General features: G+C 49.8%; 1 protein-coding gene and 1 long non-coding RNA gene across 9 annotated transcripts in view; one reads left to right on the forward strand and one right to left on the reverse strand.

The window, feature by feature from the left end:
* Myo18a (myosin XVIIIA) overlaps positions 1 to 11676 on the forward strand; it is a 102801-nt gene extending 91125 nt beyond the window's left edge. For 4 of the 8 annotated variants that reach the window (XM_090350553.1, XM_090350552.1, XM_090350555.1 and 1 more), the window contains 3 exons: positions 151 to 195; positions 3457 to 3579; positions 11490 to 11676. In XM_090350553.1, the coding sequence (XP_090206679.1) occupies positions 151 to 195; positions 3457 to 3579; positions 11490 to 11634 (313 nt within the window). In that variant the 3' untranslated portion in view covers positions 11635 to 11676. Of the gene's footprint in view, positions 1 to 150; positions 196 to 3456; positions 3580 to 4875; positions 6194 to 11489 lie in introns of those variants that run through there. The other 4 variants (XM_090350554.1, XM_090350558.1, XM_090350559.1 and 1 more) reach the window with 2 other exon arrangements.
* Positions 2226 to 3294, reverse strand: LOC150051543 (uncharacterized). Its single transcript, XR_016538336.1, has 2 exons — positions 3241 to 3294; positions 2226 to 2535 (listed from the first exon to the last, which is right to left on the reverse strand). It is a non-coding gene; the product is annotated as an uncharacterized LOC150051543 (long non-coding RNA).
* Positions 11677 to 17561: the final 5885 nt, after the last annotated feature.

The following is a 17561-nucleotide window of genomic DNA, read 5'->3' on the forward strand; positions in this document are numbered from 1 at the left end:
CTCTCCCCCCCCCCCCGCCCCCGACTCCAACTACCCAGTTGCAGATAGCCGGAGCCATCTACAGAAGGCAGAGGGGGTATCAGTTCACCCATTGATTTTCTCATCTACTTCCTCTGGCCCCCTTTGCCCACCATTTTCTTTGTTTTCTAGTTTACAGGACATGGTGACAAAGTATCAGAAAAGAAAGAATAAACTGTGAGGACTGGAGCGCCTGCGCTCTCTACCTCTCCTGGCGGGTGTCTAACCACCCTTAACAAGGGGCTCCCTCCACCTCAGGGGCCCCTGTTGCATGTTGCATGGGGACACAGCCTCCCATTCTTCTCTTTCACTGATCTCTAATGCTAATATTGCTGACTGTCCTGGGGAAAGCAGAATGGGCTGGCCCCTTGCAGAGGCAGAGGGCGGGTAAAGAAGTGTAGTACAAGGCTGGGCCTCTCACACCCCTGCTGGGCAGGATAGGGCTCTGGGGAAGGTCTGGATTTGTTCATATATCCTTGGACTCCTTTGAAGCCTGAGCTGCCTATAAGGAACAGGTATGTTTTGTGTTGACTAAGTTCTGCTACCTTCCTTTGGGAGACAAGGGTAGAAGGTGAGGGGCACCCAACAGCTGTTGGTTTGGAGAAAGCATTCAGGCAGCTAACCATGGGCTACTCTACTATGGCAGAGGAAGGAAGCAAGTCCAATTGTGTTATTTTGCTGCCCATGGGTATCTGGGAGTGGGGGTGGAGCATCGAGGGTGATGCTCTCTGTCAGATGGCAGGAGATCCAGGAAATTCTCCCACTCTATTCTTTTTCTGGGTGGAAGCTGGACCTTGGATGCAGATGTGCAGACCTTCAGGCAAATCTGGTTGATCCTCTGTCAAGTTCGACAGGGTTGTTTTTGGAGGGTTTTTGTTGTTGTTGTTGTTGTTTTAAGTGTGGCACTTGGTTTCCTCTCTATTCTCTTGGTTGGCAGGCGTCCTTCCCTGGCCAGGATGGGCTGGCGGCAGTGCAAAGGACTCCGTGAGAGCTAATGATAAATGTAATAGTGTGTAACAGTGATAGAGGGCCGCTGGAGCCCGGTTGTCACACACAATTAATATCCCCCGCCATTCTGTCTCCGTTTGTTTGTTCCCCTGCGATTCGGCTCCCAGTTAACTAATAGCACATGAGCCCGGACATAAATTGTATTTGACAAGAGGTTTAATTCCTACCATTTAAAATTTCAACTGCCCCCTGAGCCTGTCTGCCCCTGGAGTTTGTTTACGGGCCTGATTATTTAAGGAAAAGAACCCGAACGTTGTCTGGATGCTTGTAACCAAAGGGAAGATGAGGGCAGGCAGGACAGTTTCTCAAACCCATCCAATGTTCTAAATGTAAGGAGAAAAATTTGTATTCTGGGCCCACATTTGTCTGTCCCCTGTGTGTTTCAGCCCTGCCATCCTTGGGCAGTAAGAGCTTTGAGGGCTGATAAAATTGCGCATTTGAAATCATATTCCAAACCATAGTTGAACACACACACACACACACACACACACACACACACACACTCGACACAGGCACATGGGAACGTGCAGTTCTAAGTGGGTTCTGCTGATGGCAGAAAGGTTGTGTGGCTCTTTCCTCAGCAGCTCTGAGCCTTAGCTCCAAGTTATCGAGCGAGTGTGCTAAGGCGGGCAGAAAAATAATGTTTCGATTTACTTAGAGATACAGTTGTTATTGCCATAACCTTAATGAAAGCAGTAAACAGTGCAGTATTAAGGGAGATTTATACAGAAACGCTTTTAACATGTAGACATAGATTTTGCGATGCATACAGCACCTCCTTTCTAAAGGCAATCAATATGGTTATGAACGGCGGTGATAAATTACAGGCTCTGAAGCTACAGAGGGAGGTTTTTCACACGGGTGTATAAATCAGGGGGTATTGGTGTTCCATGGGGCCTGTGCACCACAGTAAATCTGCCATGTTTGGATGGGCACAGGGTTCACATTAGCGGTTTCTGGACTGTCTGCTAAACTCCTGTTTACCTGGGGCATCAGCTGACCTGGTCTTCCTTATAATTCTGTTTTTGACAGGGCCCATAAAATGTACCTCTTTAATTCCCTCCTCATAGTCAGGCTTACTCACAATCCCCAGAACTGAGTCTTAGTGGTTTCTTCCCATGATGGCTGTGGTGAGGGTGGTGGTGATGGTGTGTGTATTTGTGTTTGTATGTGTGTACATGCACGTACATGCAAGTGTGTATGTGCATGCTCCTTTGTGGCTATTTATTCAAGAATATAATTCAGGAATGGGGCCGCTCCTGTTGACACAGATGAAAGGAAATTTATATCAAGGAGAAATCCAAGCCTATCTGTAGCAGGGAGGGGGGATTGATGAGCAGACATTTTGCAGAATTTGCAAAGCATTCTCGCTCAGAAGCTGTCTCCATGCCCCAGATGCTTTGTGAGAGAGTCACCCTGACTCCAGCATTAGAATTGGATTCTTTTTGGCTTTCTTGCATGTCCTAGGTCAGCCTAGCTAGAAGCAGCAGTAGGCATTAAGACTAGAAGCTGTTTGAGGGAGAAAAGAGAATGTTTAGAAAGTTAGAGCCCTGGTTGAAGAGTTTCTAAACCCAGTTAGGCTTCTAAGGGTACTTGACCTTGAGGTTACGCATAGGCCCTCAGGAAATGCTCATGCCCGTCCCTCTTCTTTTCCTTTCTCTGTTTCATAAAAGCCAGAAAAGCCACAGGATGGACCTAAGATATGGTCAGCACCTCTTTAACCTAGTGCCCAAGTACTAGTTAAGGAAACCTTGAAGTTCAAGTTACATGAAATCATGCAGTGTTTCTTCTGCTCTGTAGCTGGCAGCTACATAAAGGGAAAGGTTGTAGTGGTACCCACCATCTGCAAATAGCAACGGGCTAGCTGAAGGTCCCAAGACTCTTTTTTCTTTTCTTTTTTTTTCCTTCCTTTTTTTTTTTTTTGCCAGTCTTGGGGCTTGAACTTGGGGCCTGAGCACTGTTGTTGGGCTTTTTCCTCAAGGCTAGTGCTCTGCCACTTGAGCCACATCACCACTTCCAGCTTTTCTATGTATGTGTTACTGATGAATCAAACCCAGGTCTTGGGTGCATGCTAGGCAAGCACTCTACCACTAGGCCAAACCCCCGGCCCCGCAAGACTCTTCTTTTTAACCAAAGGCCATTTGACTAGATCCATGTTTGGCCTTCCTGTCATTCTTGTAGGAATGTAACTACGCAGCTGCCTATGGCTGATACCTGAAGTAGGTAGGATAGGACCAGGATCTTCAGGATCTCCTGGTGGCTGTCACAATGACGCTTGCTGAGTGGGAACAAGCTCTTTGTGAATGGTGTGCTCTAACCTCTCTATTCTCTTCCCTGACTCAACAATGCGCATGCTGCTCACTGGTACCCCACCCCCTTCTTCTCTTCCTCCTGGGCCCCTTGTCTACCTTTCTTCTCCTCATCCTACAGTGAGGGAGACTCAGATGTGGATTCAGAACTGGAAGACCGGGTCGATGGAGTAAAGTCTTGGTTGTCCAAAAACAAGGGGCCTTCCAAAGCAGCTTCTGATGATGGTAGCCTGAAGAGTTCCAGGTGAGCACATGGTCTTGAGCTGGGGGAAAAGCCAGCAGGCTACCAGGAGTGGATGGGCAGTTCCTTGGCACCAAGAGGGCAAGCCTTGTGCCATGTATATCACTCTTCTAGTGTCTGTGTGAGGGGCTCACATGTCTCCCTGCCTGGGAAATGAGCACAGGCTCCGCATCTTGCCTATGTTCCTCAGGTAGTATTTCCCATTAGGCTTAGAGAGCTGTGGTATAGGTTTATCTTCATCTTTATTTGCCCATTCAGCCTAGGGTGGTGGAACTGCTTGATTGTTTGAGCTCTTGGAATCAAGACTGGGAGGGGGCACAAGGGAAATGGCATCCCACAGTCTTGCACAGGGCAGCCCTTGCCAGCTTTGGATCTCTTCTACCCTAATAGGTAACTGAAAAGGTATCAGTTACCCCGAGTCCTGTCATAGTCCCAGCCACGTTCTTCCCTCTGCTCATTCTCTCCTTCTTCTAAGCCTTTCATTGCCCAACCCCTAGACTCCCTGCTAATAGCCACCTGCTATTTTTTTAGCTTGTCATACATAGTCTTCTTATCATATGGACATCTGCTTCTAGAATCCAGACCTCCTGTTTCCCATCCCTGACTGGCCCACATAGTAGAGGGAAGAAAAAAAGTCTTTGTTTCCTCCCCTCATGTGAGTCCTTCCCTGCTAGTTTATACACGTGTACGTATGCACACACGTATGAAAATACACACACACACACACACACACACACACACAGAGTCCACTTCCCAGCCTGACCCTCCTTCTCCACCTGTCTATAGCCAGCAGGTGGGTTGGGTAGAAAAATACCCCCAGCCCCTTCTCCCACTCCTTTAGACCCTTTCCCCAAATCTAGCCCCTCACCACCAGCAGCACCCAGCAGCCCCTTTTCATTAATTTAATTTTTTTCAGCCAAACATTTTGTTATTGCAGATAATGCTGCCTTCCCCACCCCACTGCCGTTCACCACGGCGTGGCAGGAGGCTCCAGGTAGTTGACAATGAAATAAATTGAACTAAACGTTTTAGAGGGGGAAAAGTGATGAAATAGAACAATAGTCTAATTTACATGACATTCTCCATGAAGCTATTTTCACTGACGCAAATTATTTTGCTTCATTTCCTCCGATGCTCTCGCCACCACTTTGCCAGAGCTGCTGCCGTTTTCTCCTCCTCTGCTTCCCTCCCCCTGTGTCTTTATTCTCAAGGTTTAATGCTGGTTCCTCCCTCTCTTCCCCCTCCCTCTCTCTAATCTACTCTGGGTTCCTTCCTCCCTGGCCTCACATCCCCCCTCAGGACTGCCCTCAACAGCCTCCCTAAGGAGGGCAAGGGGCTGGAGGAGAGGCCAGCCTCTGTGCTCAGCTCACTCAGCTACCGCAAGCGACTCACTCTGAAGGATTCCATCGGGGGCACAGGAGACCAGGACTCACTCCTCACCACCCTGAGCGAACGCGCTCCCTCTCCTGAGAGGCCCCCCAGGAGGGCCCGCCCCAGCACCAAAGAAGAGCCTGGCCAGGGCCAGGGCAGGAGGTCTGAAGAGCCTGATGACCGTAGCTCTGTCTTCTCAGGGGCTGGCAGCCGTGCAGGCAGGGGTCTGGAGAAACGCTGGGGCTCAGATTTTGACCGGGCCTCCACTGTCTCTGCACCTGTCAGCCGGGCCTCCTCGGCCACCCGCCATGGCTCTGGTGAGGATGGAGCCCGCTCCTGTCTGAGCTTCTCTCTGTCGGGCTCACCCAGCTCTCGCCGTAGCACCTCGAGGCTCGATAGCCTATCAAGGACTTTTAGCCCTTCCTGGAGCCGGGCCTCAGGTCTGGGCCGGGAGAGCCCTGACTCCCGCCTGTCCCTGGGCCAGAGCTGCCTGGATGAATGGGATGATGGAGCCAGCGTGGCCCTGAGTGAGGGCCACTCCCAGTTCAGCCACCCATCGCTGGCCCGCAGCCTGTCTGTGCCACCCCAGCCACGTGGGTTGGCCTCGTCCTCAGCCACTGATGAGCCTCTCAGCTCCAGTGTCCGCCCTGTCAGCCGCCACTCTTACCTGGATCCAGACTTGGAGGCTGCCATCAACGAGGTCTTGAACTACAAACCTGTGCCATTCCAGCGGAGCAGTTTGGACCCTGACTCAGAGGAGGATGACAAGAAGAGCAGCCGAAGTGCCCGCAGTGCCCAGCTAGACGTCCCAGAGCGAGGCACTGGCTTGCAGCGCTCGGCCTCTGCTGTTGATGTCTCTGGGTCGCGCAGTGGCCGCAAGAGCCGGAGCAAGCACAGGAGCAGAAGAAGCAGCTCCAGCTCTAGCTCCAGCTCCAGCTGTAGCTCTGAAGGCTCTGCAGAGCACAAGCGGCGAAAGAAGAGACGCTCTCGGAAGAGCAAGAAGAAGTCCAAATCGAGAAGAAAGAAAACTGAGACAGAGTCTGAATCCTCTTCTTCATCCAGTGCCTCCACTGTCTCAGGCCATAGCCGCTCAAGCGTGAAGAAGGGCCCAGCTGCAGAAAGTGAAGAGGCTGGGCAGGCAGACCGGCGGTCCAAGAAGGAAGAAAAGAAGCGCAAGAAAGAGGTGGACAGCCTGATGATGCGGTACCTGTACCGCCCCGAGAGTGACTAGCGCAGTAGGTGGCACCTGGCGTGGAGTGCAGCATGGCGTGTCCCACTCAGTGTGAACTAATTACTCCTTGTCCCATGGGCCACCACCTCAGGTCCTGCCTGAATTCCTCTTGGGCCAACCTGGTCTTAGAAAAGCCACGTGGCTACCTTGGAGAACCGAGTCCAATGGAGCCCTGAGCCCACACAGCTGAGCTCCCTGCTGATGTATTAGAGCTCCCGCTTACCAAGTCCTCGCCCTGGGCCGGAGGCTGTCCTGCTATGCTGTGCTTTATGCGCTTAGTCCCCACAGTACCCCAGAACAAAGGTTCCATCAGGCCTGTTTCCTAGAAGAGGAAACAGAGGCTCGGAAGTTACTGTGCCAGGGTTACATAACTGGGGAGTGACATTGCCAGGACCTTAGAGGGACCTGTTTAACTAATACTCTTGATCTTAATGGCTTCTCCACATATCTGAGTAGATTCACACATGTGAATGCCAGGAAGCATTTTGAGAGCTTTTGTCTATGGCTCTGGTAGGCTGAGCCCAGAAAAAGGCCCTGGCACTGTTGGATTGGTACATCAGTGGCTGAAAGCAACTGTGAGGCCTTTTGTTTTGCTTTGCCCTGCTCCCAGTGCCACCTCTCTCCCTGGCATAGATCTCAAGCCCAGGAGAACCAGGGTTCCAGGCAGCAGCCCATCCTACACCACACCCTGAGACAGACTCAAGATGCCTCACGCCCTCCCCAGCCTCCCACCCGAGCACACAGCCCACACATGAATAGTTTCGTCACCTCAGCTCTGCTGGCTTGTGAAGTTCTAATGAACAGAAATTAGCAGCTGCTGAGTGACAGCCCCCTCCTGGCTCTCCTGCCTCCCCCAGCTCTTCTCTCTGTAGGGAGGGAGCTATAGCAGTTTGGTCCATTGTGCCCACACCCCCACTGCGCGGGAGAGGCAGAGCCTGACTCACTGGAATCCCATTGTTGTCACTTCCCTGGTGGGTGGTGACATTTCGGATCACTGGGTTGCAGGTTGTGTGAAGCATGATACCCTCCCAGGAGACATCACCCCAGAGTTCAGCCCCTGGGGTACTGAGATTGTTTCCCAGATGCATGAACTAACACACCTGTCGCATGCAAGTACCAGTTGAACAACTGGACAAATGTACTGACTTTGGATGATTGTATCAAAAGGGATCCATCTCAGGTCCCTTTAAGGCATGGCTGTTACTTTGGAAATAGGTGATTGGGGTGACATGGATGGTGTTGGGTTGGGGAAGCAGGGGAGGAGTGCTAGAACTTGATCCAGACCAGCTCATGGCCAGGGGAGGAGTGCTAGAACTTGATCCAGACCAGCTCATGGCCAGGGGAGGAGTGCTAGAACTTGATCCAGACCAGCTCATGGCCAGGGGAGGAGTGCTAGAACTTGATCCAGACCAGCTCATGGCCAGGGGAGGAGTGCTAGAACTTGATCCAGACCAGCTCATGGCCAGGGGAGGAGTGCTAGAACTTGATCCAGACCAGCTCATGGCCAGGGGAGGAGTGCTAGAACTTGATCCAGACCAGCTCATGGCCAGGGGAGGAGTGCTAGAACTTGATCCAGACCAGCTCATGGCCAGGGGAGGAGTGCTAGAACTTGATCCAGACCAGGTCATGGCCAGGGGAGGAGTGCTAGAACTTGATCCAGACCAGCTCATGGCCAGGGGAGGAGTGCTAGAACTTGATCCAGACCAGCTCATGGCCAGGGGAGGAGTGCTAGAACTTGATCCAGACCAGCTCATGGCCAGGGGAGGAGTGCTAGAACTTGATCCAGACCAGCTCATGGCCAGGGGAGGAGTGCTAGAACTTGATCCAGACCAGCTCATGGCCAGGGGAGGAGTGCTAGAACTTGATCCAGACCAGCTCATGGCCAGGGGAGGAGTGCTAGAACTTGATCCAGACCAGCTCATGGCCAGGGGAGGAGTGCTAGAACTTGATCCAGACCAGCTCATGGCCAGGGGAGGAGTGCTAGAACTTGATCCAGACCAGCTCATGGCCAGGGGAGGAGTGCTAGAACTTGATCCAGACCAGCTCATGGCCAGGGGAGGAGTGCTAGAACTTGATCCAGACCAGCTCATGGCCAGGGGAGGAGTGCTAGAACTTGATCCAGACCAGCTCATGGCCAGGGGAGGAGTGCTAGAACTTGATCCAGACCAGGTCATGGCCAGCTCATACTTTAAGCTTGAACTGCTCTAAAACCATTCCTGGGGTTCAACATAGCTGTCACTCCATGTGGCAGATGGTTGCAGGGTGCTCTGAGGAGAGCCAGAAGCATCTCAATTGCATCAGGAAGCTCTTCTCTGCCATATAGTAAGACAGGAGTCAAAATATTTGGTCAAGTATTTCGGTCTCCATGCTGCAGCCTTGCTAAGTGCCTGCACCCTAGGGCAGGGAATCAGTTACTTACAGAAGGGGAGGTCTCAAAAGCATGCTACACCCCATACCCCAACTCCAGGGGATGTTGGCTTCCTTAGTACACCCCATACTGACTGACAACTGACAACAGGCTTCAAAACACAATTACTTTCAGCTCATAGTAACCTTTGAATCTACAGCCAGCAGGAACAAAAGAACAAGCTGTTTCCTCCACTGCCCACCAGCTGAGTTCCTCCTGTCCACCAGATAAAGAGTCCTGAAAGAGAGAGTCGTCCTCAGGCTCTGAGGAGGACTGGATCCACTGTTGGTCGAGAGACCCTGGCTAGCCAACTAGCACTGAGTGGAGGAAAGACCTTTCTAGCAGTCAGCATAAACAGGCTTTAGGTGGAAACACTGCCGAGAATATCCATACCCTCCACTGAAGCTGTGGGTGAGGATGGAGCCTAGTTGGCCATCTGGCACGAGGACCGGGGAAACAGCATCCATAGCGAAGTCAAGAGGAGGAGAACTGGCGCCCTGGGCTCTCCCAGCGGGAATTAGCTTATGGACCAAATTGTTTGTGACAGCACTGAGCAGGAGACACTGGCTTGTGGGGAGGAAAGCTTTTTAAACAATTTGGTTAAAATGTTCCAATTGCCTCTTGCTCTGGGGAAGAGGAAAGCTGCCTGCTGTTGGCCCGCAGATGGCTGTGGCAGTAGATGCTACTGAGGAGACTGGCCAGAGAGCCCAGCATAGAAGCCAAAGGGATCGTGTGGATCCATAGGCCAGGGCAGAGTGAGACATGACACCTGCTATTCCTCACCACCTCTGCCACCGCCTCAGCGCAGTGCTTTGGGGGACCGGTACAACAGCACAGGTGTCTAGAATGTGGGCTTGGGAATGTGGTTGTGGGAGTTGGAACCCCACCCTGAGAAGAGGTGAAGGATGTCAGAGTTCAGGGCCAGAATCCAGTATATCACACAAGGCTGGATTCGCCAAGGGTTGCCACATTCGCATCTGGATTCCAGTCCTAACATGAACCCTGCCCCTTTGCCACAAAATAGCCCTGTCTTTCCTTTGCCATGTAGCAAATCTTTAGCGCCAAGTGCTCAGAACCTCTGCTTTAAAAAAGGAAAACAAAACCTGGCTCTCACTAATTTAGAATTCAAACAACCCCCAGGCTAAAATAACCCCCATTTTTTTCCCTGTGTTGCACCATCATCAATGAGCTTTATAATTTTGTCCGGGAGACACCTCTGAGTCCTTAAGTGCCTCTGGCACATCACAGTAAGACTCATTTATGTTCAGGCTAGTTTGTATTAAGTGTGTTTTGTGCCATTGTGATTCCTTTAAAAATGGTAATTCATTCATGAGAAATAAGATAACTATTAACCAGACTGCCCGTTCCTGAGCCATTTTGCATAATTGAACATGTATTCTCCAAGGCTCTTCCTTCCCCCCAGGGGGAGAGAAGCAGAGAGGGAGAGAAGGGGGGGCAGAGAAAGAGAGGGAAAGAATGTGAGAGAGGGAGAGAGGGGGAGAGAGAGAGAGAGAGAGAGAGAGAGAGAGAGAGAGAGAGAGAGAGAGAGAGAGAGAGAGAGAGAGAGAGAGAGAGAGAGAGAAGGAGAGAGAGAGAGAGAAGGAGAGAGAGAGAGAGAGATCCTGTCTTTGCACACCTGTGGGCACTCACCCCACCAGCAGGCGATTTCAGTTTTCTTCTCAGGCATCCAACACCATCAGCTGAGTGAAAGTCCCAAGGCTTTGAGGTTCAGGTTCAGGTTTATGTCCTGGCTGTGTGCCTTTGAGCCACCTTTCTCCTCATATACTGCAGTGCTGCTGTGAAAAGTGAGGCAGCGTATTGAGGGGGCCTTGGCTATGCTCCATACTCAGGAGTATGCAGTGGCCAAATCCTTTTTTCTGGATCTTTCACTGACACCTCTGGAGAGACTAAGAATGTGATTCTTTCTCACAGTACTTTATTTATTTGTGTGTGTGTGTGTGTGTGTGATGGGGCTTGAACTGTTGCTGAGCTCATCAGCTCAAGACTACCATCCTACTCCTGGCCCAGATGTTCTTATAGGCCTTAGACAACTCTGATTAGAAGAGTTAAGATCTGGGAGTATTTTGTGGAGAAAGCCCCTCAGATCAATTATTTTAGGAATAACTTGCCTAAAAGCCCTCTGTAGGCAATTACAATCTTCTAGTCATCAGGCCTCCAGTCTCCATCAGTGTGGTTGGTAGACAGCCTGCGTCAGAATCTCCTAGGGAGGGAAAATGCAGAATCACAGGTTGAGCAGGCCTGGGTGGCTCCAGCCTGTAATCCTAATGATGCAGACTGTGGTCTGAATATCACAGTGTTAAGCTAGGCTTGGGGGGGGGTGGGGAAAGTCTGGGAAACTTTTCTCTCTCGTTAACTAAAAAGCCAGACTTGGAATTGGTAGAGCACAAGCCTTAAGCAAAGAAAACAAAACAAAAACCTAGGAAGTTCTCAGGCTCTGAGTACAAGTCCTGATATCAGCAAAAAAAAAAAAAAAAATCTCCGGGTGTGGTGGCTCACGCCTGCAATCCTAGCTACTCAGGAGGCTGAGATCTGAAGATCAAGGTTCAGAGGCAACCCGGGCACAAAAGGACCTAAGACTCATCTCCAATTAACCTCGAGAAAATGGGAAGTGGGGCTTGACTCTAGGGTAGCCTTGGGCTGAAGAGCTCAGGGACAGCTCCCAGGCTGAGTTCAAGCTCCATGACCCACAAAAAAAAAAAAAAAAAAAAGTATCACTGAAGAGCTGTCAAGTCAAAGTTCCCATAAGGGGAATGACTCAGGAATCTGCAACTGATTGGTTCATTTCTCTGACTACCTTGAGTGTCTCCCAGAGTGCTCTAACAGGGCTTTGGGGCCCACAGAGAAAAGTCATTTAATCTTGACCTTGCTCCTCTCTCCCTCCAGCCCCACCAGCAACTGGAAGTCTCTTGCCCCTGACCGGTCAGATGATGAGAACGACCCTCTGGACAGCACCTCCAGACCCCGATACTCCCACAGTTATCTGAGTGACAGCGACACAGAAGCCAAGCTGACAGAGACCAATGCATAGCCCAGGGAAGTGGCTTGAAGACCTCCTACCCCACAGCCTCTCCCAGGAGAGGCTCCCCACCTGACTGCCGAGCTGCATGGAAAAACACCCCAACCCTCTTCTGTCAGGGGGAGTTTTCCAGGTTGTGGGGGTCTGACATCTCCACGTGGAAGAGTTGGGGAAAGAGGAGTTTCTGAACAGAGGACTTTCAGCTCCTCCCCACCTCACAAATGCCAAGCTCTTTGGTATCTATCCTGGGCCACCATGGGCAGTGGCTGGTGGCCTGGCACTGCATGGAGCCGGCCAGTTGACCTCCGTCTCAGCCCCCTGCTCAGGGACAGTGGACAGATGGCCCGCTTGGGCCACTTACGGTTGCTGGGTCCACAGGGAGGAAGAGCCGGGGAGGGGACAGCACCTTTCCCCTCCAGTTTGGGGTGGGGGCTTTCTCTTCTCAGTGCCTGCTGTCTTTTTACTTTTTAATTTAAATACCCAACCTCTCCATCACAGCTGCACCCCTGAGAGTGGGAGGGGGGGCTGCAGTGGCAGCTGGGGTCCCCACTGAGCACCTCAAGAAGCTCCTCCATCCTCATTCCTCCTGGCACAGTCCTTTCTCTATGCAGCGTGGGGGAGGGCTTGCCAGGTGCTTTGGTTAGGCCTTGCCAGCCTCTACAGATGGGTGCCTCTCTGCCATCAGATCTCCCAAGCTCCACCTATCCTCTTCGCCTCATCAATGTGTTAAGTGCAATGACTTATTTAAGAGTAAACCCATTCCACCGCCCATGCCAAGGGACTTACCAAGCACTGCTTCCCTCCACTCGTCCACATCGCCAGCCCTCAGCTCCACGTGAGAGGGGGGGACTGAGGCTGAGGACTTGGGGGAGCAGGGAAGATGGAAGTGCTGGTCGATGGCTGGCATGTACCAGACATGAGTTCTCCCTCTGTGTCCTGAGCCTGTGTCACATTTCTCATCTTCCTGTCCCCATATACTTACCTCAGACATGGCAACAAGCAGTCTGGAAGTCCCAGCAAACCTCCCTCCTCCCTCCTAGAAGTGATCCCACCAACTCCACTAGACTTGGGGGCTCAAGGGCAGTGTCTGGTGCTGCTCCCATCTGCCATGCCCCTTCCCTTCTGCAATTGGTTTGTATTCACTGGGCTGCGCTTTCCCTTGATGACATGATGTATGGAAATAAAGGCCCTTTTCCTCTTGGCCACACCAACTTTCCTGCCTCTTTCTTCAGGCCCAGGGAAGTCTAGGTGTAGTCACCAGATGGAGATAGAAGCAGAATTCTGTCAGTGACCTGAGTTACTTGGTCTCTCCTTGGGTGAGAAACAATCAGGGAGCCTTGGTAGGCAGATGAGATTAGTCAAGAGAATGCTCACTTTACATTGAAGACTAACAGACTGTAATGCAGGTTGGCAAAGCTAGCCAAGCCTCATCTCTTGGCCTCCATTGGAGGCTATGGGCTGTTCATAGAAGTGTTTGAGCTTTTATTATTTGTCAGTTGTAGGGCTTGAACTCCAGATTTAGGCACTGTCCCTGAACTGTTTTCATCAAGGATGGTGTTCCACCACTCAGAGCTACAGCTCCACTTCTGAGTTTGCTTTTTGTTTGTTTTAGATTTTGTGGGTGATGGTGATGGTTGTGGGGATTGAACTCAGGGCCTGGGTGCTGTCCCTGAGCCTCTCTGTGCTCAAGGCTAGTGCTCTACCACTTGAGCCACAGTGCTACTTCTGGTTTTTGAATGGTTAATTGGAGATAAGAGCCTCACAGGGACTTTTCTGCTCAGGTTGGCTTCAAACTATGATCCTCTCTCAGCCACCTGAGTAGCTAGGATTGCAGGAATGAACCACTGGTGCCTTGGCTCCAAAGGTAATTTTTGTTTTTGTTGGTGGAAGTGGTGGTCAGTGGGGCTTGAGCTCAGGGCCTAGGCACTCTCCCAGAGGTTTTTGCTCAAGGCTAGAGCTTTGAGCCACAGCTCCACTTCTGGTTTTCTGGTGATTAATTGGAGATAAGAGTGTTACAGAGTTTTTAGTACCAGGGCTGGCTTTGAACCTTGATCCTCAGATCTGTCTCCTGAGTAGCTAATATTACAGGCATGAGCCACCACACCTGACCCAGCTCTCCTTTTTTTAATGTGATTTTTCTGGGGGGGAGGGAAAGCAGGTAATTGAATCCAAGCCTTCATGCATACAAAGCAAGCACACTGAGGTATGTTCCTAGCCCTAACTCTTGGATTTTTGAGATAATTTCTTACTATATAGCTTAGGCTGGTCTCAAACTCCTGATCTTCCTGTCTCTATCCTAAGTGGTGTGATTACAGGCCAGCACATCACACCAGGTATGGGGTAAAGGGCTTTGATCATCAGAAAACTTATGTGATTCCTTTGCTCAACAGTTACAAAGTATTTCCTAAGTGGCTTCTGTGGCCTCAGCACAGTTCTAGATTCTGAGAATGGGCCGAATCCCTTCAAAAAGTAGTGGAGATGTTCCTTCACACAACACATGCACTGTACCTGCTAGTGTTCTATAAATTTGGGTGGGTAGAGAGCAATAAATCATAGCTTGCATCCAGGGGCTTATGAACTGGGGCCGGAGGGATTTAGATGTAAGAAGTAACAGAAAAGAAGCTGCTTTGGTGATAGGAAGAGCCGATATCCTTAAGGGAAACCGTCTCTTTGACAGAGCGTGGGGTGAGATACTGGGAAGGATCAGATCTGTTCCCAAAGCAGTGGGATCTGCCAGTCCAGGAATGTGCCCTGCATTCACTGATACTTCAGAAGAAAAGATAACACTACAGGTAGACATTGCTGGGACAGACATTGGGAAGAAAGCTTAAGCCAAGGTCCAGCTAAGTGATGACACAGCATACCACAGGTCATCTGGGAAAGTCAGAGGGTGTCCTGACCTCGCATGTCTAATGTTTTTCTAAGCTTCAGCAAAGCCACTTGCCTAAGGTGCTGGACTCTGAGCCCTGCAACACTTGAGCACCAACTCCCTGGGAGTCTGTGGGTCTAAAGAGACACCAAAGCCTGTGTTCACTGTGATAGCTCAGTTGCCTCAGATGTACATGATTCCTACAATTCAAAGTAACTCCCTGTATCTGGCTCCAAGCCAATCTGCTAGCTTCTTTCCAACGCTCAGACCCCTCAGGAGGACTCTGACTCCTGAATAAGACGAACGGCCAGAACGGAAGTCTGTGGGACAATCTCTCCCTTTACCCACAGTGCCCAGAGATGATAGCAACAGGGCATTGACACCCACCCCCCCTCAACTGCCTCCTTCTGTCCTTGTGTCCCCTTGGCAGATTGTCCCAGTTGTCCTTCCCTATTCCCCACCCCCGTGCCTGGTGGCACAGACACTTAGCGATTTGCTCCTTAATTGTCCCCCAGCTAGGCTTCGCAGATGCCGCTCTTTAATCTCTCCTGATAAATGAATCGCACTGCTCCTTTAATCATATGTTCATATCCAAGCCAATTTGAATCAATTTGGCAGGAAGCGTGTTTGCAAGAGATGCCATGACTGCTGTTTCTCCCCCTAGGGCCCCAGAGCCAGAATGACTGCTGTCCTTACCCTCAGCGAAGAGCCCAGGAGATACATCCAGGAATGGGATCTCCTACCTGAATGGTGGGGACTTTTAAAAGTCATCTACCTCATTCATTTCCATCCACCATGCAGCAGGCTGGGTGGAACTGGAAGACGGATTCCCAAAAGCCTCTGAAGTGGAAGGGAAGAGAAGTCCACAGCCTTCCGTAGTCACTGAATAAAGGGACCCCATTATCATCCCTGAGAGAAAGTGCTGCCTTAAATCTAACCTTAATCCTTTCTGCTTTCCTTTCATTTCCTCTGGGCTGCTTCTTAGGGAAGCTGGAACACTTCATTGCCTTTTATAGAGAAACACATTCCAGACCAGTCTATGATCATTTGTTCTGGCCTGCTACTGGTGGCTGCAGCGACTCCTTTCATCTTCCCCTAGGACATATTCTTTTCTAAATCCTCCAGCAGTGGGCAGTTGGGGACTTGCCAGGTAATGTACTAAGTTCTAAGTTCTAGGGTCTAACGTGCGGTGTAAAATATAAGCAAATAATAGACGAAGAAATCTGCTCAGCTAAGGGCTTCTGCCACTAACATTGCAATCTTAGAGAAGAGGTATAGCTTCTCTGGCCTCAGTTTCCCCCTGCACAAAGCAAGGTGATATTGCTGGTATGAATTTTTGGTTCCAAATTCCTTTTACGGCAGCTTCTCCCTCCCCTATCCTTCATTTCTCTGGTAAGGAACAAGAGTGTAAGATCTGGATGGAGTATTAGGGAGAGGGGAGTGACCACTGACTCTGGGTTTCCCAGCTACTGGTGTGCCTAGGGTGGGTTTCCATCCAGTTCTCTATTGCACTTAACCAGTCTAGGCAGGTGTTCTGCATTCACTCAGAAACCAGTGAGTCATTAGCATATTCAGATATCATTTGCAAGTCCACACCCATATCTTCGGTGGTAAAGGCCTAGAACTTCCCTCCTATCTCTACCTCACTCCCCAGTTCTTCCCACACTTTCTGGAAGTCGGTGCCACTGGCCTTTAAAAGGATAGCATTAGCTCTGTATTGATCTGGGGACAGGGCCAAGCCCAGAGCGCTGCCCTTTTAATGATCACAGCAGCCTGAGGTCCTGCCCACTCTCTGCAACAAGGAAATACTCTTTCCTAGCCATTTAAGGGCCAAGATGTCCCCTGGGAAAATGGCTGGGCTGAGCAGGCCCTTTCTAGTTTGTCTAGAGTGACCTATGTGAGGATGGCAAAGGCAATGGAACCAACCATTGCTCCTGCTGGTTGAGCTCCTCCTGTATCCCCAGGACCTGTGCACTTCACCTACATAACCTCATTTAACATTGGTCATAATTCTGTGAAAAATCATTGTTCTAAGAGCCACCTGAGGCTTAGAGAGGTGATGTCATCTTCCCAAGCAAGATCCTCATCTTGGTTCCAGCAGCTGGCCAGGCATCTGGAAACAATTCTGAACTTTCAGAGAATGAAGGAAGAAGCAGGAAAACAAAGACTAGCGAAAGCCTGGCCTTAGGAAAGAAACACTTTTGGCAGTTTGGGAAAAAAATACCTACCTCACATTGGTGTTGCTCTTTACAATTTTCAGAGCTTCCCCCATATATTCTCACACTTTCACTCCACTCCTACTGCATCAACAATACAAATAACAGTTCCTCATGGCCCAAAATGCATAGCTTAAGCAATATTCATTTTAGTCTAATTGCATGACAGCACAAAGGAGCAATCCAGACCATTCTCTGCAATTGGTTCTTGGAGGAGAAATATCCAGAGCAATAGCCATTGTATCGTTAACAAGGATGCTAGATTTGTTTAGAAGGAATTTTACAGAGAAATTGAGTTTTCAGTAGTGTATGCTCCTGTGATCAGCTATATATATATATATATGTATATATATATATACATACATATATATATATATACATGAGTTTCCAAAAAGGCCATGTGCTTTATGATTGAAGTTGATGATATAAATCTCCCAGTGGAATACTTATATGTGCAGATAGAATTTGCTTTCAATATCCAAAGTCAGCTATGACAGTTTCATCAAAAACATTTTTAAGGATATTAAGTTTTGACACTATTCTGGAAAATTATATTTGAGGTGCCTTTAGAGTCAAAGAGTTACCACATTTTAATAAATTTTTATATTTTTTGTGCCATATTTATGATCTGAATAGATTAGGAAAAGAAGCAAATGGATTTGAGGCAGAAAAGACATTAGGGAATTTCAAAGTGGAGTGGGAAAAGGGAGTATAAAGAGATTCTACCATGGGAATGATGTAGCCAGTAGTTTCAGAAACATTAGGTCAATGACTAGCACTGAGGCAAGTGCAGCATTGTATGTGATGAAATAGATCCATGGGTTCATTTGAACCCTGGGGCATCAACTGCACCC

Source organism: Megascapheus bottae, chromosome 17, assembly GCF_031878675.1.
Source record: "Megascapheus bottae isolate mThoBot1 chromosome 17, mThoBot2.hap1, whole genome shotgun sequence".
In the NCBI taxonomy this organism is placed as follows: domain Eukaryota; kingdom Metazoa; phylum Chordata; class Mammalia; order Rodentia; family Geomyidae; genus Megascapheus; species Megascapheus bottae.